Below are 26,560 nucleotides of genomic sequence, written 5' to 3'. Positions count from 1 at the left end.
TGAACACTACACCCAAGGCTGGAGCTCTCTGCCTACAGTGACTGTTGGACAAGAGTATTTATTTTTAAATGTAGAACATGTGCAGAGACATAAGTAAACAAACGAATAAATAAAAATGTTTGAAGCTGGATTTGCTAATGGGCAACTGAGATTACTTTTTACAGAAGAAACACATATGGATACCCCTCACCTTGCCTCTAGCAAGGTCTGTCATTCCCACCCCATGGGCCTGCCCTGCCCATCCAGGAATAGCCTTCCCAGCAATGCACCCCACAGTAGGCCTGCTCCTTGTATTGCACAGGCCCACTGGGATCCCCCAGGACTTCCCTTTGTTACATTGCTAGGAGGCCCTGCTCATCCTACTCCACAGCCGCCCCACCTCTCTCTTTCATGACCTCCCTCCCTGCCCATTAGACTCTGCTCCTTCCCATTTAGTTCTTCTCTGACTTCCCCTCCAGGAGACGTAGGTAGGCATCACTCCATTGCACCCTAAAGTAGTCAGGATTCAGGTTCTTCAGAGACCCATGACTAAGTTCTGCCAGGCCATCTGGCTCTTCCAGGATTTTTCAACCCCATCCCTTAAACTACGCCTGTTCCTTCCCACCCTATAAATGTTCCCACATGTTCCCCCCCCACCCCACCCCCCACACACTCCATAGCCACCTGACTACACACCCAGCTCCCTGAGATCTCCTCCCACCAATGCTCACTGGCCAAAGTTTACTCAAGGTAGAGCAATCACACTTGGAGTCACACTAGAAGGCAGTAGAAGGAGCAGCAAGTGGATGACACTGGATAAAGTCTGTTTGTGAAAACAGTGGCCCACTCTGAAACCTGCATCCATCAATACGCAAATCAAACTAAGTCTCAATGCTTACAACCAAACCATCCCCAGAGCACTGCATAGGCTACATTAAAAGAAGAAAGATGAGTTGAGGCAAAGGAAAGACAGACACAAATTCCTTAGGTGTGAAGGCTCCTGGACAGAAATAAACATAAACAACCCAGTTGTGTGCTTCTCAGAGTATTAGCTCCACAGCAACGAACACCACTGAGAGTGACCCAGAAAATCATTTAGACAATATGTTCAAAAGAATGGTTATAACTGTGCTCAGCCAACTCAGAAATTGCCAGAATTCTAGTGCCAGACTGGGACTGCATAGATATCCAGCCTCAGAGATGCTAGTTCCAGTAAGCTGTGTCTTCTAAGTTGACATTAAAGGAACACTATACTTATGATATTTATATATTATTCATGTGAGTAACTTGAAACACCATTAAATGTGAGGTTAAATTACAATGAAATAAAATCTGAAGACACTGCAAAAGTAGAATCTGGCCTATTCATCTAAATTGTCAAAATTAATAGTGTATTTGGTCTAATTTACATTCAGGAAAATAAGATGTGTCTTAATATAGTTTTCTTCTAGAGTATTATATTAGACGCATTCTCATGCTTCCCCTCTTCTTCCTCATGTTTATCCAGGCTGATCTTTCCTAAGACATGCAACATTAGGCAATTCTGCCATGTGAGAAACTGAAAAAGTGTATTTACACAACCTCAGACGGCAATGGCATTACTAACATGTCTATCACTAAGAAAATGTTGTTCTGTATAGTTTGCCTGTGCATTTATGCATGTGTATACAAATAGATATATTTATATATTATCTTAGTGTTTCTCTCTCTGAGCAAAGATTCCATGATCTAGGCAACTCTTATAGAAGAAAATATTTAATTGGTTCTTCCTTATGGTTTCAGAGGCTTAGTCCATTATCATCATGGCAAAAAGCGTGATGACAGGTAGGAGGCACAGTGCTGGAGAAGCAGCTGAAGACTACATCCTGATGAGCAGGCAGCAGAGGAAGAGAGTGAAACTGGACCTGGTATGGGCTTTTGAAACCTCAAAAGTCACTCCCAGTGACAGACGTCTAACAAGAAAACGACATTTTCAAATCAAATGCTGACCATTCTTATTCAAACCCAAATGAAAAAAAAATGTATATACATTATATTTCAGTTACCTGAGTTTGTTTTTATATTTATTATATTTATAATGTACTGAACTGGAATTAATTTGGTATGTATATATTAGTACTTAAAATGTATTATTAATCTCTAATAGTACCTCTTCAAAAAGGATTAAGTTCCCAGGCTTGTTAAAATGATATATTAAAATAGTATGCCATTCTTGAAATATATTTTTAAAATTAAAAAAAAAAAACTGAAACATTCACATAACTGAATTTTAAAGAAACCAAAATTCTTACTACAGAAAATGGTAAATACCTTTTGCAAATAGTTTAGTAGCATGTATCATAAGCTGAAATATACCCTAATCTGACAGCTAATAGCTTTATTTCTGGGATAAAATCATTCTGGAATAAAAAAACATTACTTACAAATGCTTACATGCATACATATGTTAAGGATGTTTGTATACTGTGTCACACATTATAGGTAAATACCATAATGTATGTAATGTATGTTATATATGTTTTGTGTATATTTTTAAACAAAATATTAATTAATATAATTGGAAAAATATGTCCTTTAATGTTTTTCTGACAATCATGTAAGGTTAATATGTCTAACATATATGTGCAATATTTATTTAAGAATGAATAGTAACCCAAATTAGAATTGTTTTATAGTAACACCTATCCATGTTAAATATCACCCAATCTTACCTGCCATGTCCCTCACTCCCCTTCCTGGGAAACTGCTGGTTATCAGTGTCTCCAGTCTGGGGCTTTACATCAGCACCACTGTCAGCAGCACCTCTGTGTAGATTTCCTGATAGTTCTGCTTCATTATTTTTGTATTTTCTCTTTTCTTCAACCTTTAATGAAAAGTGGACAGAAGGATAGCTTGATTTAAAAAAAAAAAAGACTTTTTGTGGGAGGGGCTGAAGAGATGGCTCCATGGTCAAGAGCACTGATGTGGTCCCAGCACTCACATGGTGGACCACAACCATCTGTACCTCTTGCTCCAGGGACTCAGTGCACTCCTCTGGCCTAGGCACCTGGCATACACTTAGTGAACATATGTACATGCAGGCCAGACATGCCCACAGGTAAAATAAAAATAAATCTTAAAAAATGTCATTAGTAAATGGCAAAGGAATTCCTGTTTTTCTTAGAAGCTCTTTTTCAAATCACATGACAGTTTAGCCAGGATTTGGATTTGACATTTGAGTCCCATGTTTTGCATATTGAGAAAGAAGAATGATATGCAGAATTCTATTCTCAAAAGCTCTTTCTGTGGCTGGAGAAATGGCTCAATGGTTAAGAGCACTGACTCCTCTTTCAGAGGCCCTGAATTCAATTCCCAGCAACCACATGGTGGCTCACAACCATCTGTAATGGGGTCTGATGTCTTCTTCTGCTGTGCAAATGTACATGCAGGCAAAATACCCATAAACATAAATAAATCTTTAAAAAAAGAGTTCTTTCTGTAAGGCTGTATATTTTTAAAAGAACTTTATTTTTTAAATAATCAAAGAGTATATACAAAGAAAACAATTGAAATCTTACCAGTAAAAATGTTTTTAGCTAATTTTAAATCACTGGACTATATCTAAGAAGTAAAAACTAACTCACCTCAGTCTACAACAGGACAGTGTGAACCAGCAGACTTAACGTGTCTGTGGTTTGTTAGATCTACACTCTTCTGTGCTACACTTACTAAAAACAGATTAGAAGGGTTGTGTTGTGTTGTGTATGTTTGTGTGTGTGTTAAAAAGGCTAATCTTATCACACATTAAAGAGGAGATTAAGTCCTTTTTCTAAAGATCACCAAACGGAAAGGAGGCAAACTTTATTAAGTGCCAAGGTCAATAAATACCAAAGAAGAGCAACCTTAGTTCCGATTATGAACTATGACAGTGTAGTCACTTGGATTAAGTCTAGTCTCTTAGTCAATAAAGACAGTGGACGACGTCATTTAGGGTATATGCCAGTTTCTGATGATAAATCAAATTAGAAAGTTAAAGTGCATCGCCCAGTACCCCAGTGCTGAGATTCTCTACCAGGCGGAGGAGGTTATTTTATGTACTGGTTCAGAGGATAGTTTAAAGGGTGTGGTGTGGGGTTACTGAGCTCCCACACTCTGCTACTTCTGCCTCTTGGGGCTGCAGTTACCAACACGCATGTCCATCTTGGGCTTTTTCCATGTGAATGTTGGGGATTTAAACTCAGGTCTATAGATTCTCACACAGCAAGCACTCTTACCTAAGGATGAATCTCCCGAGCCTTATTTCAAATTTTATAACTAGTTAAATGTTTTTAAAATGAAGCATTAGGGGCTGGAGAGATGGTTCAGTGGTTAAGAGCACATAAGACCTGAGTTCGGTTCTCAGAACTCTGTTGAGCTCATAATTGCTTCTAACTCCAGCTCCAAGGGGTCCTACACCCTCTTCTGGCCTCTGCACACATAAGCACTTGCCCAAATACATATACAACGTATAATCAAAAATAAAACTTGTTTTAAAATTAAATATTAAATTATTATCAACTGGCTAGTCTGAATGATACTCATCCCACAAGCTCTCTCACTGAAGTAAAAAGCACAGCCACCCAGCAATCCAGCTCTCACATACCTTCGGCTGGCTGTCCTCAGTGCCACTGAGACGTGTCTGCTCCTCTCTTGATACTGTTCCTGGCTCTGCAATCAAATGTGCACATTAAGTTAAAATAAACTTCTTTACTAGATAAAGTCTTTATAAACCTAGAAAAATAACTTGTGTTTCTTCTAAGAGTTTCAATTTGTTTTTCTTCTAAGAGTTTAAATTACACTTAATCCTTAGCTATAAAGCTAAATATTTACTATTTTAGGGAAATTCTCCTAATTATCCAAAACTTCAACAAATCGTTCAGACACTATCTGGAGCCAAATTAATTACCTATAAAAATTTCAATGCAAAAATTCACTGAACATAAATACACCCCAAGGAGGAGCATTAAAAATACCAGAGACTCACATAACATAAACAAAACCATACACTCAGAGCGCTCACAATTCCATCTGCTAATAGTGACTTTGGCTTCCAAAATTACTGTTACTTCTTATGCCCTTTATAGCTGAACACTGTATTACATCTGAAATGCTCCCCCCTCATTGTTCTGTTCTGATGGATTTCTTTTACTTTAAGCCTCAAGTCTATTCTCTAAAGCTTTGAGTGGCATTGTCTTTCTCTTGGCTAACAGGTGTTGCTTTCCCTGGGGTTCTCTTAATTCCCCCACCACGTCTTTACCACTTGAGCTGTATTTCCTCCCCTTACAAGTACATTCTTTTTGCTCCTGTACTAGGTCAATTTTTAAAAACCATCTGCATATAAAGATTTTTATTTTCCTCAAGAACCAGTTCTTGAGTTCCTACTAAGTGCTAGGCTTTGGGGTAGAAAGCACTTAATGAGAGGTGTGAAGGATGGCTTTCCTAAAGGTAAACAACTAGGTTAGCCAGATAAAGGGCAGAAAAGGATCATCAGGTCAAGAAAGGCCGCAAAGTAAGACTAGTGTCAAGTGGGACGGTAAGAAGAGGACATTACCAGCAATTTAGTAGTGTCAGAAACATGAGACAGAAACAGAAGGAAGGGCCAAAGACTGGAAGCTGGGCAGAAGTCAGTGTGTGAGTTTTATAGGTAACTGTGGATGTGTGGCCCTAAAACTGAAGAGTGCTTCATGATCCCGTCTGCCCTGGTGACAGACTGCCAAGTGCCATGGGGTGGGGGCACAGCGTGGGCTGAGTGTGAGGACCAGAGGAACAGAAGTCAATAAATCAGCAGAAGTCAGCAGGAGAATAAAGGGGATGGGGAGCTGGACTGAGGGAACGTTTCCAGAAATATTTAGGACATGACATTATCCAGGCCTAGAATAGAACAAAATTTCATTTAACAAAGAAATGTACAAATTTTAGTTCTTAAATGTTAGATTCTTTTCATTGCAAAAAGTATCAAATATCATGTGAAAAGAAACCATCTGAACTGTTAGCATGTGTTTGTTTTGTAGCTTGGCCTCACATCTTCCTATGTTAAGGGAATTCATTCATTTCTAATGTTAACAAAAAATGTGAAAATGATATCTACAGCATTACAAAGATATGCAGTACTCTAGAGCTGAAAGTTCTTTATTCTGTTGTCTGTCTGCTACGACTCACACAAGCCATGCAGAATATAATTTCCTAATGGAAAAGATACATCCACTATTCGTCATTCCATTTCCTCCTCAGGACAGCTCTGCAAGTTCTGTACATGGCACCTGAGTTTTTTGACCCTGACTATGCTACAAACACAGTTTTATTATCAGCTTAATAAAACCTTTGATGAGTCTTAGGCAAGGTCAAATCAGGATTACAATCTGATAAATCTGAGCATAAAGTTTTCACTTCTTAGGACATAAATGATACAAATATAATTTGCACAAAGTTTTTCTTGAAGTAGTGCTATATCCTCCTTCACCTTACAGACTCGACACTCACCACGGATCACTGTCTGTCCCAGGCCCCGTCTCCCGTTTACTCACAGGTGTTCAATTATCTAGCCTCTCTTTCTCTATTAGAACCATTTATTTCATGCATACCAAGTATTTTCAGAGTTCCCTTTCTAAGACAGGGATAAACATCACAAATTTACAAGAATAAATGATATCCAAAATGATTTCCTGTCTCCCATGTAAAAACAGAATGAATCTTCTTCCACATAAAATCAGGGTGGTAAACAGGAGACAGGAAATACAAACACAACAGAAGTATTTGTTTCTTTTTCCCTTTCTAAGCAGAGTGGCCAGCCTTAAGCTTTCTAAGACAAAAGGGAAAACATAATGAAACTGTAAGAACCATTTCATCACTAAAGTCCTCTAGTCATTTGACATTGTGGTGGTTTGAATATACTTGGCCCTTAGAGAGTGGTTCTGTTAGGAGGTGTGGCCTTGTTGGAGGAAGTGTGTCACTGTGGTGGTGTGCTTTGTAGCCCCACCCTGTGCAGAAGAGTGATAGACACTGACAATTATGGGGACATGAGAAAAAGAAAGAAGCCACCAGCACAGCATGTGGCTACAAGGCTAGTTAGCTGAGAAGCAGAGGCAGCGCAATTATCACTTGCTTTAGAGCTGTTTCTCAACCTGTGGGTCACAACCTCTTTGGGGACTGAATGACCCTTTCATGGGGGTTGCATATCAGACATCCTGAATGTCAGATTTTACAGTATGATTCATAACAGTAGTAACAAAATAATTTTATGGTTGGGGGTCACTACAACATAAAAAACTATATTAAAGGGTTGTATTAAGGAACTGTATTAAGGTTGTATTAAAATATTAGGAAGATTGGGAACCACTGCATTAGAGACTTCTGTTTTCTCAGCTGTAAACCTACAGATTTCTGGAAGTCTCACCAGAAATCCTATTTACACTAAAAGATATAGCCCCCTTACACGGCCCTGGTTTTACCTTATCAGATCATAATTCCATTCAAGGGACCCCTAGAGCCACTTTATAATCTTATTTGTCAAGACAAGAAGAAAATATAAGAAAAAAAAAAACAAGATTTGCAAACAACTCTTTGAGATGTAACTTGAGAGCCACCAAAGTGACATGGCTAATGATTCCACCCTCGGATCCTCCAGATGAGCCCACACCCACACGTGGGCATGTCTTCTTTCCTATGTGTCTCGTCTCTTTTAACTCCTCTGCTTAGGAGCCACATTAAAAATGTCTGTTAATCACAGCTCAACGAAACATGCATATTCATGCTCGGGTGTGCTTTTATTCACTTCTTCAGTGTCTTTAAATAAATAAAAAATAAAATAAAATAAAATAAAAAAACCAAACCTCAATTCTGTTTCATCCTGGCTAGTTTGAACACTCTTTTCTATGTAAAAGCCACAAATCCTGAGTTTGACCTAGTTGAAGCCCCTAAGCAATTAAAGTAACTCCTGGCTTTCAAAGGTGACAGTATGGTACCTAGCAATAACAGGTACCAAAAACAATGCTGTTTTATTTACTTCAAGTCTTTCTAATAAAACTGGGAGGAAAAAACTGTTTAGGAATCAGAAGACTGAGCATTTCCAGTGTGTAACGCACTTCCCCTAGAGTATTCTACAATTTACCTGATTTCAACGTTTGTACATCCTTCATTCCCACTGTCTTGGTTTTGTTCAGAACAGGAGCCCTCCTTTCAATGGTAGGCTGGATGGGTTAGAAAACAGTATTTAACAATGTATACTCCATATAACATGTTGTGAAAACTCATGATGAAACATTACTATACCTCCATCACTGGATATTTTCTGGGGGCCTCTGAAAAGCAAAGGGGAAATGTATAATTTATTATATATATAATTTATTATATACATATATATATATATATACAGTGAGCCAATCATCGATTTATGCAGTTGCTATGGCGCTGAACCCTCATGACACATTTGAAAATGATCGTCTCTGCTACCCATCCCCCCTGCTAAGGCCACCCACGTATCAGAAATATATTCAATAAAGAACAAGAGGGTATGTTTGACAAAACATGCAGTTAGAACTCAAAGTGAGGTGTGTTTAGTGACTGTGACTAAAATAGAGACGTGTGTTTCTGCCCATGTGAACATGCTGATGAGCAGACAGAAGCATGATCGCTAGTTAGAGAAACAAGCCATGACTGTGAAGATACATTTCAGAGACGATGGTAGAAGCGTGCCTTTAATGCAACACACCAGAACGGTTTATTACATTATACTACAAGCATTTAGCATGTTTTTCAGTTTGCCCCATAATTTTGAAAGTACAAAGAGATTAATAGTTCAGTTGATCATATAATTAATTTCTTACCAGAGAAGATTATTTAAATCCATTAGATTTAGATATATACTTGTAGAATAATAGTTAATAAAAATACCATTTTTTTCCATACCCATGTGGGCTACTGGAATGCCTACATTTCTTGACTCCTCTAGTTTAGCCATCTTAAAGTTTCTTGATCCACTCATGCAAGAAGGTATATAAGTCACATCTAAGAAATAACGTACATGTTTTTAATATTAAATGATTATCAAGAAGGAAAAGTAAACTGAGTCATCAGATATTAGAACCAGAGAATAAACTTTTATTTCAAAATTTATTTATGTAGAATAATTAAAAAACAAACCATAATGCTTTGCTTTAAAAATCAGTTTGGTTTAGCTGTTACTATGCTAGTCTTTAATAGATCTTCATGAAACAATTACTTCTTTAGAAAATTAGCTATCTCGAAAGACAAGAAAGGTTTCCATTTTTAAGTAATCTAATCTAAGTAACATATTAATGAGACTCAGGCCTCTGGTGCCTGTTAGTTGTTCAGATGACATCTGTGAGGCTATTTATGGTAAAACAAATTCTAACACCACTTCTGAATTCCAGTTACACTGAAGTAAAATTACGCTGAAGCAACCAGAGTCCAGCATGAGCTGCCTAGCACCCCTGTGTCAGCTCCAACAGTGCCTGGCTTCTTACGCCTTTCCACAAGTCACTCTTCCTCTCAAGTGATCTCTAGATCTTGACATGCATGACTTTCACTTTACACGTTTTCTATAGGTTACTCCAGAACCTTCTTTCCTCTGTATTCAGCAATAACTCTGAATTACAATCTCTACTTCTCCTTCCTTTTGAACTTCCTAACTGGAAGCATGCTCGGTCTGTATTCATAACTCCTACATATTCAAAACACAATATCCACATTTCCTGTGTTTCATATACAACTCCTTGGGTTTTACTTAGAATAAAACTAGAAATATTTTCTAATTATATAAAAACAAAAAGACTGAAGGAACAGTCAGTAAGAAAAAGCAATGTAGAAGTTATAAAATTTCTTTTGGGTTAACTCTTAAAGGAAAAGGAATGCTTTTAAATGTGAAAAGGATTTGTGTGGTAATATAAGACACCTAAAGTAAAGGATTTTTTGAAAAGGAAAATAGATGATAAACAACTGGAAGGCTAAAGATTATCCTTAAGAGTTTTGAAAAGTTAACACTTGAAAATATGTAGTGGATATAACAACTAAGTTAACTCTAATTAAAGGTTATTAAAAATTCCCAATGTTAGGGCTGGAGAGGTGGCTCGGCAGTTAAAAGTACTGGCTGCTCTCCCAGAGGACCTGGGTTCAATTCCCAGCACCCACATGGCAGCTTACAACTGTCTCTAACTCTAGTTCCAGGGGATCACATCCTCACATAGACATACATGCCATCAAAACACCATTGCACATAAAATTCAAGGTTTCCAAGGTCAAAATTCAGTATGTCAATCCAACATGGAGCCATTGTCACAATAGCCACTCTGCCAGTCCAGGGCCGTGGGAGCTCTTCCATCACCTAGCATCTGCTTGGATTCCCCTTTTCAGGGTCCTGACGTTCTCAGGGGAAAGTCTTTCATTCTTTGGTTAGGTATATTCCATGTACTCTTAACTCCTCTGAGCTAGCATAAGTGGGTCTTTTTTTTTTTTTTTAATTTCCTTCTCTGAGAGCATACTGTTGCTATATATGAAGGCTATTTTACTAACTATCCAAATAGGGGGCTAATATTGAGAATTTACAAAGACCTGCAGAAGTTACATACCAAAGAACCAAGATTACCAACTAACAAATAGGCTAATAAAATGGGTAGCTTTCAAAAGAAGAAACATGAATGGCCAATAACTATTTTTAAAAGTCTTGAATATCCCTGGACATCAGGGAAACTACTTTGAGATACCACTTTACCCTATCAGAATAGCTGTCATCAAGAAATCTGATAGGAGATTAGTGGCTGAACCCTCATGGGAGGAGAAGCTTCTTTGTCCAGAAGATGGAAATTAACACAGAGACCTAGAACCGGACACTGTGCAGACAGTGAAGAGATTTTGGAGCACTTAGCTGTAAATGCAATCAGTGTCTTTATCAAAGCCGTATTCTCAAGGCTCAGAGATCTATGCAGAATAGGAGGCAGGAAGACTCTAGGAGCCAGAGCGGGTGGGGAACTGCAGGAAAATAACATCTTCTAGACACAACAGGCAAAATAGGAACTCAGAGACTTTGAAAATACACACGGGACATGCATATGGTCAAGCCAGACCAAACCTGCCACGAAGAAGACACAAATTCTATTTCTAACAAAGAAGCTGTTTGCAATTTATACCTGCTAGAAAAGGGAAAACCAGTGTTCTCCAATGTGGTAAATCAGGTATGTCAACCACACTCCAGAGCAGGTCCCATGCTCGGGAATAGTTGCCAACACAAAAATGGAGTTCATGGTTGTTTATATTTCCATTTTGCTATTATTTTTTGACTTTTAAAATATAGTATATAAAAAAAAATTTAAGCCAGTAAATAAGATAAATATTTCCAAATTACACTAGGAGTTACCACATACATAAACATTTTTCAAGGAATTAAAAATATTTAAAAATAAAATGAAGGTAGACACAATTATAAGGGGCTTTTAAATGAGGTAATTAAAAACCCAGAACTGATTAGCATCTTTCCAAAGTGAGCTTCCAGGGGACAAAAACTGGCAGAATGAGAGCTAAAACCAGGTGGCACCATCAATTGGGAAAAGAAATCAGCTCAAAGACTTCATCCAGAGTCGAAAGAAAGGACTCACACGGGACCTCTGCCTACTTCCTGTACAGCAAGCCTCCATGAGGTAGACTCTGAACCTTATCTTTCTCACCTCTAGCGTGTGCCAGCCTCTAAGAGCTCCTCCACATGGACTTTGGAAAAGCTGGGGACACTTATCTTCAACTCACTGACTAATGACCACCTCAAGTAACTGAACTCAAAACCCTTGTAACAAAATTCTCTTACTTTTTATGTTCCTTAAATACTTCAATATTCAGGTATTAAGTTTTTCGTTAATATATTCCTAAGTGACAAGATGTTAATCATGGTTTTAGTAAGTCACCAATGAAGACATCATGTCCTGTATCAATCATGGTTTTGTTATGTCTAATTACTTAGGCATTCTAAACTACCTGAAAACAGTCCACATGTTTAAAGAGTCTGCCTTTGTCACCACCTGTAAACAAGAACTCTTGCATTATTTACTATAATTTGTATTTTTAAAATTAAATAATATTCTTATTTCACCAATGACAGAAAGATGGGTATTACAAAGACTCATTGATAGACCATTTATTTCTCTTTCTACTTAAAAATATGACTTGGCTATACCTATAAAACCTATGAAATTTTAATGTCTGGTCTCTTCTGTCACTAATATCTGGTACACAAAAATAGGCAATTTCGTTAAAAGGAAATTAAAACTCAAAGTATACTATTTTTGCTTTCTTCTGTAATGTGACTTTCCATTTAATTACTCAAAACTAAAATGTGCTATAATACCAAGTTAATAGGACGGATGAGATAATTAACCTGAAATAATTATATGAGGCTGGAGAGATGACCTAGCAGTTAAGCTCACTTACTCCTCTTTCAGAAGACCCTGTTTTGGGCTTCAGCACACACATGGCAGCTCACAACCACCTGGTACAATTCTAAGGGATCCAATGCCACATTTTGGCTTCCATGTGAACTCCAGAACACATGTGGTGCACATAAACTCTCACAGGTAAACACACATACACAAAAGTAAATCTTTATATAAAAAGAATAACAGTAATCATATTCTGGCCAATCTTTTTTAAAATTGGAACTAGCCAATCCATATGAGGTTATCAGGTCTCTGGATTCAAACTGGTCAGAAAAAAAAGACCAAATAATAAATCATTTGAAATACTATGAACTTCAAACAAAACAGTTTACAGAATACAAATGACTAAGGGTATAAGAGGAGAATACAGTGTAGCTGCTCGAAGAGTGATATATATATATATTAGTTAAATATAGTTAAAAATGCCTATTTCCAGGTTGGAGAAATGGCTCAGTGGTTAAGAACCCTGGCTGCTCTTCCAGCAGTCCTGAGTTCAATTCCCATCAATCACATGGTGGTTCACAGCCATCTTTACTGGTATCTGATGCCCTATTCTGGTGTGCAGGTATACATGCAGATAGAGCACTCAGACAAAATAGATATTTAAAAAATGACCATTTCCTTCACTCCAGCCTTTACTTTTTAAGGCCATACTGTTTTTGATTCTTTAACTACAGGTATAATATTCCTATTATATTTGTGTGTCACATGGATATGTTTTGTAAGGTAAGAGGGAAAATTAATAAATAAATCAAACTCAGATCATAATGGTTGACAGACCTGATAGGATCTAAGGTTTCTTCTCTAGAGTTCTACCCACCATTCTCCTGAAGATGTTTTTCTGCTATGCATTCTCATCTTTGTCAGACTCTATGAGTGAATCTTCCCAGGACCACAGGACATAAAAGCATAGTTGACCTTTGACTGCAGAAAATTAGATGCTTGGCCAACTGGGAGAACTGTGGACTAACATTCTCAGGAACAAACAAACAAACAAAAAACAAAACCCACATTTGTGTTAAGGACTCCAGTGGCTGACAGGGAACTGTGACTGTAGACATAAGGATAATTACAGGGCCAGAACCAAATCATCCTGACTTGTCTTTAACACTTAATGACCATTCAAATCCGACCTCAGGATCTGACATAAGTCGCTGGTCAACATAAGAAAGTAGGAACTGAAGTTTACAGAAATAAACCACACTATGTTAAACATTCCACAGGGCTGACTAAAGTATCAACGTATATTATCGAGAATCGGAATTATGTAGGTCCAGAGCCAAAGGATTTTGAGCTACCTCTAGCCCCAAACAGCCAGCAGCTTATTCCATCTCCGTACTTAGCCCATCATCTTTGTGATTCACAAGGATAATCCCTTTTGAAATGTACAGACCCCTTAGCGCCCACCAACTCAAAGGCTCAGAGCGTTATTAGATATCATCCAAAGCTTAGAGTAGAGACTTCACTGCTTGTCTGTAGCCCTTTCCTCTAAGGTCCCTACCCAGTTATTATGGTGTGTGTGAGTGTGTGTGTGTGTGTGTGTGTGTGTGTGTGTGTGTGTGTGAGAGAGAGAGAGAGAGAGAGAGAGAGAGAGAGAGAGAGAGAGAGAGATTCTTAGTGTAGAGAAATTTTGAGACAGAATCTCTCACTGGCTTGGTACTCACCAACTCTAGTAATCTGCTTGTCTTTCTCTCCCCAGTTCTGGATTACAAGTAAATGCCACCTAAGGTTTTATTTTTTCCCTTTTGGGGAGCAGGTAATTTTATTAATGAGGGCCAAAGATAATTCTAGGTAATTGAATGCGGGTCCTCATACTTGTACAGCAAATAGGCAAACAGAGGCAGCTTCCATCATGTATTTTTTTTTTTTTTTTTTTTTTTGGTTTTTTCGAGACAGGGTTTCTCTGTGTAGCCCTGGCTGTCCTGGAACTCACTCTGTAGACCAGGCTGGCCTCGAACTCTCAAACTCAGAGATCCACCTGCCTCTGCCTCCCAAGTGCTGGGATTAAAGGCGTGCGCCACCACCGCCCGGCTCCATCATGTATTTTTAAAGCATGTTGACTTATGCTTGGTTTGTTTTGTTGGCATAAAAACTCCATGAAGCTGTTATCCCACTGGAAGTCATCAACAATCCCGCCTGGCTCCAGTATAACGGTTGATTCCTTTGGTATTTTGTGTTGATACCAGCAACTGATTCATTAAAGTTCAAGAAACTGCTCTATGATGAGCCTAATTCTAAATTCCTATTGCTCAACGTTCTTTTAGAAACTAACCTCGAGTTCCTATCATTCCCCAGAGAAAGAGCAGAGCTCACCCTTCTAATGGACTTTTGTCAGGACGTAGCTTCCCTGAACTCTTTAAAACCAATCTCACTGTTTTCTTCTTTCTATGGTTTTTGGTCTTTAGAGGCTAAGTTATCCATCACACACGGGCAACTGGCTACAGTGAGCCATCCACACAGTTTGTGTGTTACTCTTGGCGCCCAGATGGTGGCACTGTTTCTGAGAGTTTTGAAAGGTGGAGCTTTGCCAGAGGAAGAGGGTCTGAGTGGGTCCAGAGGTTTTAATGCCTTCGTCCTGGCCCTTCTCTACCTCCTAACTTCAGACACTGTGAGGCCAGCTGTCTGTACCCTTCCACCATGCTTCCTTCCCTGAGGAAAGACTGGACCGCTTAGTAAGCTGCACATCTAAATAATCCCTATGCTGGTTCATGTCAGTCACTTGGTCAGGTGACGAGAAGAGTAGGTAACACGAGGTTGTGTGTGTGTCTGTGGGAAACAGCAGTAGCTCTGCACGGTCAGGCACTCTGACCCAGCTCTTCTCAACAGCCAGAAAGGAGCGGAGCTCACGCTGACCCTCCCGCCTTCGGTACTGAAGCTTCCTCCATACTCTTCTCTATCTCTGCTGCATTCTTAGCTACAGAATGACTGTACTTTGCCACCCACCAAGACACACACCCTTGTCTTGCCCTTGGCCTGCCCTCTGTGCTCTCTGCCATTCTTATCTTTCCTGTCCTTTCCTCCAAGCTTCAGAATAGCTTCAAATGAACAAGCAGTGCAGCCTAGCTGTCAGGAACAGTTCACTCTGTTGCTGAACCTTGGAAATTAATTTACAACTTTCCACTGCTTACTTCTAAGTACGAGTATTTGTCCTCAGCTGAAAACATATCATATTCTAAATAGACATCTGTCATATATTCTAAATAGACATCTGACAATTGACTTTTTAGACACAATCCCGTCTTACCTTCTATCTGTCCATGTATCTTTCCAGTGTGATCTGCAGTCCCAGATAAGTGACCTATGTCTCTCAGTGAAACACTCTCGGAGATACTCTGTTGGAGCAGATATCAAAACGAGTTACACAGAGATTTCTTAATCGTTTTCTACGATGATGCTTCGGTTTCTTGTTTAAACTCTGTCAGAACAATAAGAAGCATGCACTGAAAAGAACCCTGTCAATAAAGAAGACTGCATGTCTAGATCAAACCCACCTTCGCTCTTTGTCTGGTTACCAACTATGAAGGCAAGCATGGAAGGTCAGAGGAGTGTATTTATAAAAAATTAATTTGCTTTCATGCTTCAGCAAGCAATTAAGCTTAGAACACTTAGCACTGCTCCTCACTCTTCATGCAGTGTAAGAAGACAACTAAGAAAACAGGTATCTTAAGAAATTCTTGTAAGATCACCTGCTTTAATAAAGCATGAAACATTTAAAATATGTCCAATGACAGAAATGTATAAAGTCAGAATAAGAAACCTGGCCTGTATGGTAAGAAACTTCAGAGTGTTTCACAATGATTACACAGAGGGCATGGTAGAAGTTGCTGAATTTAGGTAAACCACGGCTTGGAAAAATCTAAGTAATTTTGTGTGAAATTTTACAGTCAGAAAAAAAATGGTTGAATAAAATGATAAAGAACTGGGCTGGAGAGATGGCTCAACGGTTAAGAGCACTGACTGCTGTTCCAGAGGTCCTGAGTTCAATTCTCAGCAACCACGTGGTGGCTCACAACCATCTGTAAATGGATCTGATGCCTTCTTCTGGTATGTCTGAAGAGAGTGACAGTGTACTCACATACATAATATAAATAAATCACTGTATCTTCCAGGTTACCTCAATCGTTGATTTGAGACTTTTCCAAAACGAAGATGTGAGTGTCCCTGCGCCTTCCCGTCCTTTCCTTGACACTACATCTCTACTCTTTTGTTTTGAGGAACACTAGGATCGTGCAGCTGCCACACGAGTGGATGCATTCACTCCTCACAGGATGTGTCTATGTTCTCACCTCACCTGTGCATCCTATGTCTTTATGGACAAAGCTCTGACGGTCAAATAGGTTAACTTCCCCCCAACTTCTATAAATAGTAAACGCTAGAACCACGTATGACCATGTCTTCTTACTGTGGTGGTTCCAGTATGCACAGCTGCTACACTTCCAAGCCACCCCCATCTCTTTCTATGGTGGTGTCATTAAAATGGATTGTTACAGGCGGATAGATCCTACACTGGTACTAAATGCACTTCACATCTGAAGATGATTTAAATCTATTACAGAATAAATTAAGTTAAAACAAATTTAAAGAAAAATTGCTACAGCCACAAAGTTACACTGATTCTTTTCTTTCTCCTGATATTTCCCTTGAGGATTTATACTTTACAACCCAGGTTGAATGGCACTCCATGTCCCATCAGTTATCTTTTCAGGTCTCAGGGGTAAAAACTCACAGTTCACACTTTCCCTCGGAATCCCATAGGACTTGCACACACCCACATCCATCACAGAATCTTTCCGGTCACAGGTTGACATGACCTTTTAATTTGTACTTAAACTTAGTCCAACGTGGTTTCTCTGACTTCTACATCTTTAACTGAAGGACACAGATGAGCAGAATTGTGTTGTGAGCAGTACTTGGTATAAAAGTATTATTGATGGACTGAGGATGAGAGGAAGCGGCCCCTCGAAGGCACACGCAGGTGAGAGAGTGAGCAGGTCTGTGTATGTGCTGTCCATACCTCAGAATCCCAAGGGGAGTCTCCATCTTCATCTTCTCCTAATCCTAACGCAGACATCATTTCTGCAAAACACAGTCACATACACATTAATGAGAACACGTATCGCTGAATTTTAAATGCATGCATGTTTAATCTATATCCACAGAATTACAATAAAGATGAGAGCAGAAAGGAGTTCAGAGGGTTGAAGCAGCTTCAGACAGAATTGGTAGTAGCAAGAAAGAGCGAAAGGAAGAGCATTTAGAATAAACAGATACTGGCTTTGGCTCTAAATGCTTCGGTGCTTTATGACAATATGTAAGCATGGAAATGTTTGAAGTATTCACTCACTCACCACTTTTATTACTTTTGTGCCAACCATCAGCACGGGTTAAATTGCCATGATTTGGCTGTTCCTGTGATGCGCTCTCAATAATATCGGTACCGTTTTCTTCTCCTTCAATTGCTGGCTCAGTTGCTCCTTCCTATGGGGGAGAAAACAGCAACTTCACTCTCCCTGCAGCTCTCAGGGTGCTTGCTAGTCACTGTTTGGTGAAAATGAGTAACACAAGCCATAGTCAGTAAGAGAAAGGTCAGTGCCCTCGGTCTGAGGTGGACCAAGGACCTGGAAGGCAGACTCAAAGAGTGCATTCAGAGGAGGACATGGGGCTGGAAGACAGCTCAGCAGTTAGGGGCACTTAGTATCTTCAGAAGACACACCTGTAATTTTCAGCACCCACACAGAAGCTCAGAACCATACATAACTCCAGTCCAGGGCGTCTGATGCCTCTGGCCACCATGCATATGTACATGCAACAAAAAGAGAATTATGACCCAGTATTTACATGGAAAGAGAAAGGAGCTCCCTCCCACCCCCAAACAGTCAAAAGGTATGCCTGAGTTTTTAAAATAAGCGAATGTACGTACCACAGGGTCGGGTGACTGACAGGACGGAGAGAGGGTCTGGACTCTGGCTGATGATGCAGGCTCAATCTCAATGGCGTCGTCATTTTCACTAGTGGAATTACTATCGTCAAACAGGGCTCTATTGTCTAGTTCTTCAAAGCCACATTTTGTTTCTATTATGAAAAATAAAGAATACATGAAAATACTTTTAAATCGATGAACGGCACAAGAACAGGCCGTCTTTTAAATGACTTACGTTTTTCCTTAGACTGCTGAGCAGCGGTCCACAACTCCGTTAAATTAATTTTGGGGACATTCTAGAAAAACAAAAATAATTTTGAAAATAACATGATAATAAAGTAAATATAATATTCGCTCTATCAGATCTAACAGCAAGAGTATGTTTCTGAATCCTTAAGGTAGATTCAAATATTAATTGTGGCATTTACTAGTCTGCATACTTGAACTGCACTAGCACTGTGGGATAGGAATATCGTCAAATTTCACTCTCCTCACAAACTTTATGACATCCTTGAGTATCTGACTTAGATAAAATAACCTAGAACAAAAATGTATTCACAGTTTAGAGTACTTCTGAAAACACTAGCATTTAAAGAAACTTAAAATACCTTGAACCTATCACCATGACCTGTATTTGCATGGCTGCTTCTAAAGGAGTACTATGAGGGCTTACTCTCTGTAGCTCATGGGTTGAAATTGCAAACAGTATAAGTGATTCTACCCTGTGTGCCAAAAGTAACATGCAAATTATTATACACATTTAGCTCTTTCTAACAAAGAGGAGGGAAAAAGAATAAATCTTGTGGGACAAAACTGCATGTAGGGACCGAACAGAAGTGTAACTAAACATGCCAACCATGGAGAAAACATAGAAGACATCACAGACAAGTGTCATGCATGTGTCTTGAAGTCAGGTGCACGCTACAGAGAAGTTACATCACAAAGCAGGGAAGGACGGAAGGAGGGAGGGAGGGAACGTATGAATGAGTTTAAATGAAGAAGAAAGGAGAAAAGCCTGTCCTAGTGGTTACTACTGCTGCAATGAAACACCATGACCAAAGAGACTTGAGAGGAAAGGGTCTATTTGGCTTACACTTCCACAACACTGTTAATCGTTGAAGAAAGTCAGGACAGGAACCTAAGCAGGGCAGGAACCTGGGGGCAGGAGTTGATGCAGAGGTCATGAAGGGTGCTGCTTACTGGCTTGCTCCCCGTGGCTTGCTCAGCCTGCTTTCTAATAGAACCCAGGACCACCAGCCCAGAGATAGTACCACCCACAATGAGCTGGACCCACCCCCATTAATTAAGAAAATGCCCTAGAGCCAGATCCTACGGAGGCACATTCTCAATTGAGGTCCCCCCTTTCAGGTAACTCTAACTTGTGTCGCGTTGAAATAAAACTAGCCAGCATAGCATGAGAACCTTGATTCATAGCACGTCCCTAATAATGATTAGTAGTTACGTTTTGAAGACATTAATATAATAAAAAGTTAATTCTGTACTATAAGCTTAACCATGTTTAGCTACCATTACCTGAGAGATGTAACATCATTACTAGATAAAGAAGACATTGGGAAAAGCAGTGCTCGATTATTCCTACTTGGAGAAGAGCTGCTAATTAGAACTCTATGGGTAATATATAGATTCAAAAATATATTAATTAATCCAATAAGGCAAAGATATCTTACTCTCATTCGTGTTCAAAGTCCACAGTTTCAGACAGTGGGTATGCACTGTCTCCCTCCTTTTCCTGACACTCCTCTAATCTGGGTTTTTTTTTTTGTTTTTTGTTTTTGTTTTCTGCCTTTTTAACATGACATTTCCTCAGTGTCATGCAAGTTCGTATCTAAACATCACAAGGTGAGCATGTTTTTAAGAATTCAATGGACCTTATGGTTTTTATATGTGACATTTCCTCAATATAATGCATGTGAGTTTACAGTAAAAGGAATATAAAGGTGAATCATGGTTCTAGAAATTCAAGGGACTTTGTTCGGGACAGAACATCCACTCTTCAGGTCTACAGATGAAGACGTGTAACAGTCCTGAGGGAAGGACATGGGGCATAGACTGTAATAAACTAATTTAAATTTGCATATTTTTACAGTTGTTGATAGTATGGTAATTTACATTCAGATCAAGGATAGAAATAAGAAAAAAAGTTCACCTAAAAACTGTATCATACTAAGAGGTGTCTGAGGAAAAAGATACACGGAAACTGCATGCTATGTGTTTATACTCCTAAAACCAAAGTCACCATGGAGAGTCCATGATTCACTCTACTAACTGGGCCCAGGGATTTAATTTGGGTATAATAGTCAGACTCATATAATTTACAAGTCATAATAAGGTATATTTACTAAAGTAATTCTTGATCCAATCTCCTGTTTTGTGTATTGTAGGAAGTTTTTCCTGATGGAAATTTCCTGTCATCTTTATGGATTTTCCAGCTCATTCACTTTCCCAGCCTCTACCTCCCGAAGGAACGATCAGTCTTTGATAGTCACCAAAATAAATAATAATTTAATAAGTCATTGTTTTACAAAATGTTTCTCCGATCAATATTCCACAAAAAAAAACAATGATAGACCATTATTAAACTTTAAGAGTGAACACTCAGAAAAACAAATTTAAAACAAAACCATTATTTTCACAAAACTGCATTTTACCTTGGTATCAAAGTTATAGTCATCCTCATCTGATGTGGGCCAGGAATCAGCAGGATCAGGCGTGTTAGAAGACCTTAGAACAACAGCCAACAAAAACTGTAAGACAAGCTCTTTAATTTGTTTGGGTTTTTTGTTTGTTTGTTTATGAGTGCTCTACTTTCATGTACAGAAGAGGACATCGTATTCCATTACAGATGGCTGTGAGCCACCATGTGGGTGCTGGGAATTGAACTCAGGACCTCTGGAAGAGCAGTCAGTGCTCTTAACTGCTGAGCCATCTCTCCAGCAGTGTGTGAGTGCTTAACAGAATTCTAGGAATCTATCAGTTATCAGTATAATAAACATCTCTTGGTGGATGTGATTCAAATTCACCTCTTTTCAAAAAGCTTTCAGTTGCCTCTTTCTGTCTCCACTTCTCTGACTCTGAAATACTCGAGACTCACTCTTCGTTCCATATTAAACTGTGAAAGTTAATATATTGGCGAGCCTATGAATGATTTGGTTTCAAAACCTGCCTGTGTTAATGGCTCTGCTGAAATCTCATTGGTGTCTGACATCACTTTTGTCTTCAGAAGAGAATCTGATATCTAAAGCATGGGTCAAACTGTCTGCCCTGCCTCAGGAGGGACTAAGGAACGGCAGCCTTGGTACTCAGCCTGGAATGGGCCAGTTAAGACCCTATAAGCCAGGTCTGATGGCACATGCCTACAATCACAAAGTGGCTAAGACTGCCACAAGTTGAAGGTCAGTCTGGTTTACAGTGTTGCAGGCCAGGCCAGGGAGGGCTCTATAGTAAGAATTATCACTCTAAAGCTTCCAGATACCATAAAACACTATAGGGAATCCCATGAGATATTTAAAGAGTTTGAAAATTAAATGTAAGTAAACTTAAGTACAAACTATTGTGCTGACAATACATTTTCTACAGATTAAAACACTGAAAACTGGGGCTGGAGAGATGGCTCAGAGCCGAGGTTAAGAGTGTTGGCTGCTCATGAGTTCAATTCCCAGCAACCACATGGTTGGTGGCTAGTAATCTCTGGTGCCCTCTACTGGTGTGTAGGCATACACGAAGGCAGAACAACTTAACTATACATAAACTACCAGTCCCTTGAAACCTGCCATAGCCCACCCTGCATCCAAGTACTCAAGGAAGGCAGGGAAAGGTGTATGGTATCAGCAATTGGGGCCAAAAGCTGCTGACTTTTGGCAATTTTACTTTCTTGCTATTCTGGGGCCAGAAGCTAGTGGTTTCTGGCAATCTAACTCCTGCTGATAGCAGCAGGGGAGAAAGAAAAAAAAATCTTAGTTACTTGGGCTCTTTTCTCTTTGGCTCAAGGGCACCTGGTTGGCCAGGTGAGAAACTCAGAGTTCATTAACTCTTCATGAGCCAGAGAGAAAAGAAAAGTCTCTCTGTCTCTCTCTGGTCGGGCCTGACCACCTGTTTCATCAGTTTCACAAGTGCATGTGCATACTTATATACATACACATATACCTATCTACCTACATATGTTTGTGCATACATAGAGACAAAGTGTCTATATACATTGGTGGATGGAGCAGAGCCCCAACTGCCACTCTTTATTTTATACTCATTCTCAGCCTTAAAGTTCTTTATAAAATTACCTCACAGATAAAGGGAGTTTCAGAAAGATGTCAATAGTAAGCTCAAAGCAGTGTTTTATTCTATAAGCTCATTATAAGTTCAAAGCAACAGTTTCACTTGGCCTTGTTTTATCATAGTGCACACCTGTGGCTTTATCCTTAGACCTGACCTAGAATGAATGGTTTTTCTTGATCACAAATCTGCCTCAAGCCTATTTCTCATCTTAGTGAAATTTATGAAAGCTCATGGTATACCTTATTATGCAGCCTTTACTTACTATTCTATAAGGAGGGGACACATTCTATTCTTGATTCTAACTTTAGTATATCTTTCTGGTAAAACAACTAAGACCATCTCTTTAAACTTTCTTTCTAAAATTTGAATCAAATTAGGAATGCTATGAAGTCATTAATCCATCTATACAGCATTAATTCATGAAAGTCCATCTTCATGTTGATCTGCAGGAAACTTGTCCAATAGGGTGGGGTGATGCCCAAGACTCATTAGGCCATGTAATCGTGGCAGGAAAGGGGTATCAGTAGTGAGAAGCAATCCTGGGACAAGGTCTCTGAGGTCATGCCTCTCTAGCGTGCAAAATGACGGGCCACCTCCAGGAAACTCACTTGCTATAGCGATTCCTAGATGGCTTCTGTCAGAAACCAATCCTAGGTACCCAGACACTGTACCTTTTACTTCCCTATAAACCACCTAAATATCTTCATCCCTATAGACTCTCCTCCCAGGTCTCTTTTCTGTGGGGCTCAATGGCAACTTTTCTTTTTTCTTTTTTTTTTTTTTTTGTTTTTCGAGACAGCGTTTCTCTGTGTAATCCTGGCTGTCCTGGAACTCACTCGGTAGACCAGGCTGGCCTCGAACTCAGAAATCCGCCTGCCTCTGCCTCCCAAGTGCTGGGATTAAAGGCGTGCACCACCACTGCCCGGCCCAATGGCAACTTTTCAACCTTTAAATTTTGACCTTATAAAGGCACAGCTCCTGAAACAAGGATAGGCTCAAATGACAGGAAGCAACAACTCTCCATCCTGTGAATGACCTCTCTATCACCTACATCCACCTGCAAGATGCTTCCGCTACCCCTTCTGTTGCTCATACAAGGACATCAGTGAGCTGGGAAGAGGCACAGACACATGCAGCTCCAGACCGTGGATTCTTGGGGAGCTCTACACTACCTTCTGTGAAATGGGGTGACAGCAGATGTGGACCCACATTCCTGTCTACTAACAGTCTACCCAGAAGCTCAAACTATTTTAATAGTTTTTAGCAGAAACCTCCTAAGTTTCCTTAAAATTCTGAAATTCTATTGGTTTTCACTTTGTCTAAAGATTATCAGGAATACTTAGCTGACAAAGAAAATGGGAAAGAAGATTTTATTTTATTTGAGAAAAATAGTCATGAAAACTAACTACAAGTTAAAAATGGTTAAGGAAATAAGAAGTGAACTGGGAGATGCTGCAGCAATCAGAGGGGCTCACTATACACGTAGAGCAACCAAAGTGGGGTCCCCAGGAACCCACAGAAACGCCAGAGTGATGTGGCAACCCTTCTGCAATTCCAGCCTCAGAAGGTGGAAGCAGGATCACCACAGTGAGCTGGCTTGCAGGATCAGACATGTGGGCAAGCTCTGGGTTTACTTCAGAGCCCCTCCCCTCAATGGATACAGTCGAGAGCAAACAAAGATGGTTCCCACTATCAACCTCAAGCCTTCTCAATATGTTACACACCCAAAAACACTCAACATTCATATCCTCATTCTCTCTCTCTCTCTCTCTCTCTCTCTCTCTCTCTCTCTCACTCACTGGGAAACTTGTAAGTTAACAAATCAATTTAAAATATCATCTAGGACAGAGGAGTGATGGAGCACTCTTCTGGCATGAAAGAGCCTGGGTTCAGTTCTCAGTATAAAACTGGGCATGGTGGTTCATGACTGTAATCCCAGCACTAGGGAGAGGGAAGCAGACTATTAGAAGTTGAAGGACATCCTTGACTACATAACAAGTTTGAGGCCACCCTGGATTATATGAGACCCCATTTCAAGGCTCTTGTGATCACTGTAATAAATGTTAGTCATACTATACAATATAGTTATGTAGCTCAAAGCAGAACACTTTAACAAATCCTAGTCTCTTTCCTCTGTATTCTCTAACCCATTAACATTTAATTTTAACAACATTATACATTCCTACCTACCTGGTTAAAGAGCCATCTTCAGAACCATTATCCACTATTAAAGAAAAATAGAAAATACATTTTTAAACCAACAACAGAACAATGTAAAACAATAAGATGTTATTATTATTAACCCTTTCTCTTTGGTACCACACCTAGAGGCTATCCTAGAATGAATGCTAATACTACTGATAGGTTAACTAATCCATTAACAATGCTTTGTCTCCCCTTCATGTTTATCAAATCCAAGAAGGAACAGAATTTATAAAACTATGATCCCTAAAGAAAGCCTGCCAGGACGATGACCACAGCTGACTGAACACTGTCAGACTGACAACAGCTGCCATCATTAGCAGAATCCATATGGTTTGCAGGAACAATCAGAGCAGCACAATTACATTGTTATGGTGGGATCCGGCTCTCCCAGGTTGTTAGTCAGCACTATAGTTGAGGATAAAAACCCTATCACAACCAGGCAGTGGTGGCGCACGCCTTTAATCCCAGCACTTGGGAGGCAGAGGTAGGCGGATTTCTGAGTTCGAGACCAGCCTGGTCTACAGAGTGAGTTCTAGGACAGCCAGGGAGAAACCCTGTCTTGAAAAAAACAAACAAAAACCCTATCACAAACAAGCACAATCTACAAGCACTGTGTGACTTTCAGCATCCAATTTTGTGTGTGTGTGTGTGTGTGTGTGTGTGTGTGTGAGAAAAATAAGAAAACTAACTCAAGTTTTTGGAATGTGACAACAGTTGGCTTTCCCCAGTAAAAGAAAAAAAAATCTTCCTCATTTCATGCAAGGTAAGAATTAAACAAATTAATCAGTGTCTTGGCATTCCCATGATGCTACTCATGGCAAGTCTAAGGCTTTGTTCAGGTAAAGCATCTGCCCTACAAAACAGAACAGAACAAAATGGACTGGCAGTGGTGATGGCCTGATGAGGTGGTGATGGCCTGTGGGTGTGTGTGTACGTGTGTGGAAATAATACCTTAAGTGACTATATTCAATTACCTTGGTACCTAATGTTTCAAACATGGGGAAACACATGACTGGGCAGGAAAAAGTAAAACTCAGAAGATAGTAAAAACAGCAGTGGTTGCCAGGAGGTGGGGTCAGGGAGAAAGACACAGGTGGAGTCTAGCGAATAGTTGGGACAGTGAAATTATTCTGATTACAATACTACAGTGGCAAGTACAAATCAAAGACTGGCCTAAATCCACAGAATGTACAAGACTGAGAGTAAGATATCACGTGAGCTAGACACGTTGAGGTAATGATGGTGTGTCAATGTAGGGTTAACTAGTTCCCTTTTTTTGCTTTTAGATACAGGGTTACTCTGTGTAACAGCCCTGGCTGTCCTGAGACCTGGTTAGTCGACTAGACTAGCTTCACACTCAGAGATCCACCTGCCTCTGCCTCCCAAGGGCTGGCATTAAAGACATGCACCATCACCGCCCGGCTGGGTTATGATTAACAGATGTATCCACTATTCAGTACTCAGGTAGACAGTATGACAAAGTAAGAAGCTATGCATGTTTGGAAGTCCCAGGGTATATGGGAAATTCTGCTTCTTCCTGTTAATTTTGCTGTGAACCTAAAACTAAAGTTATTAGGGGGTAGGATTTAAACCCACAATAGAACATTTGCCTAGCACACATGAAGTCCCAGGTTCCACTACACACATACACAGATACACACACACAGAGAGAGAGAGAGAGAGAGAGAGAGAGAGAGAGAGAGAGAGAGAGAGA

The 26,560-nt window shown here is 39.6% G+C and overlaps 1 protein-coding gene across 2 annotated transcripts in view; it reads right to left on the bottom strand.

Moving 5' to 3' along the window:
• The window catches only part of Ankrd30a (ankyrin repeat domain 30A), a 71,735-nt gene that overhangs the window by 33,363 nt on the left and 11,812 nt on the right, over positions 1 to 26,560 (bottom strand). The window contains exons 6-17 of one of the 2 annotated variants that reach the window (XM_028753481.1): positions 24,832 to 24,865; positions 21,021 to 21,093; positions 18,587 to 18,647; positions 18,352 to 18,503; positions 17,780 to 17,909; positions 17,446 to 17,507; positions 15,676 to 15,763; positions 8,902 to 9,000; positions 8,266 to 8,294; positions 8,105 to 8,183; positions 4,601 to 4,665; positions 2,691 to 2,842 (exon numbers count right to left, since the gene is read on the bottom strand). In XM_028753481.1, coding sequence (XP_028609314.1) covers positions 2,691 to 2,842; positions 4,601 to 4,665; positions 8,105 to 8,183; positions 8,266 to 8,294; positions 8,902 to 9,000; positions 15,676 to 15,763; positions 17,446 to 17,507; positions 17,780 to 17,909; positions 18,352 to 18,503; positions 18,587 to 18,647; positions 21,021 to 21,093; positions 24,832 to 24,865 — 1,024 coding nt within the window. The remainder of the gene's footprint in view (positions 1 to 2,690; positions 2,843 to 4,600; positions 4,666 to 8,104; positions 8,184 to 8,265; positions 8,295 to 8,901; positions 9,001 to 15,675; positions 15,764 to 17,445; positions 17,508 to 17,779; positions 17,910 to 18,351; positions 18,504 to 18,586; positions 18,648 to 21,020; positions 21,094 to 24,831; positions 24,866 to 26,560) is intronic. The other variant, XM_028753482.1, reaches the window with a different exon arrangement.

The sequence above is a fragment of the Grammomys surdaster genome, unplaced genomic scaffold (assembly GCF_004785775.1).
Source record: "Grammomys surdaster isolate TR1022 unplaced genomic scaffold, NIH_TR_1.0 125950, whole genome shotgun sequence".
NCBI lineage: Eukaryota > Metazoa > Chordata > Mammalia > Rodentia > Muridae > Grammomys > Grammomys surdaster.
The sequence above is the reverse complement of the archived record's forward strand: the minus strand, read 5'-3'. Positions and strand labels throughout refer to the sequence as shown.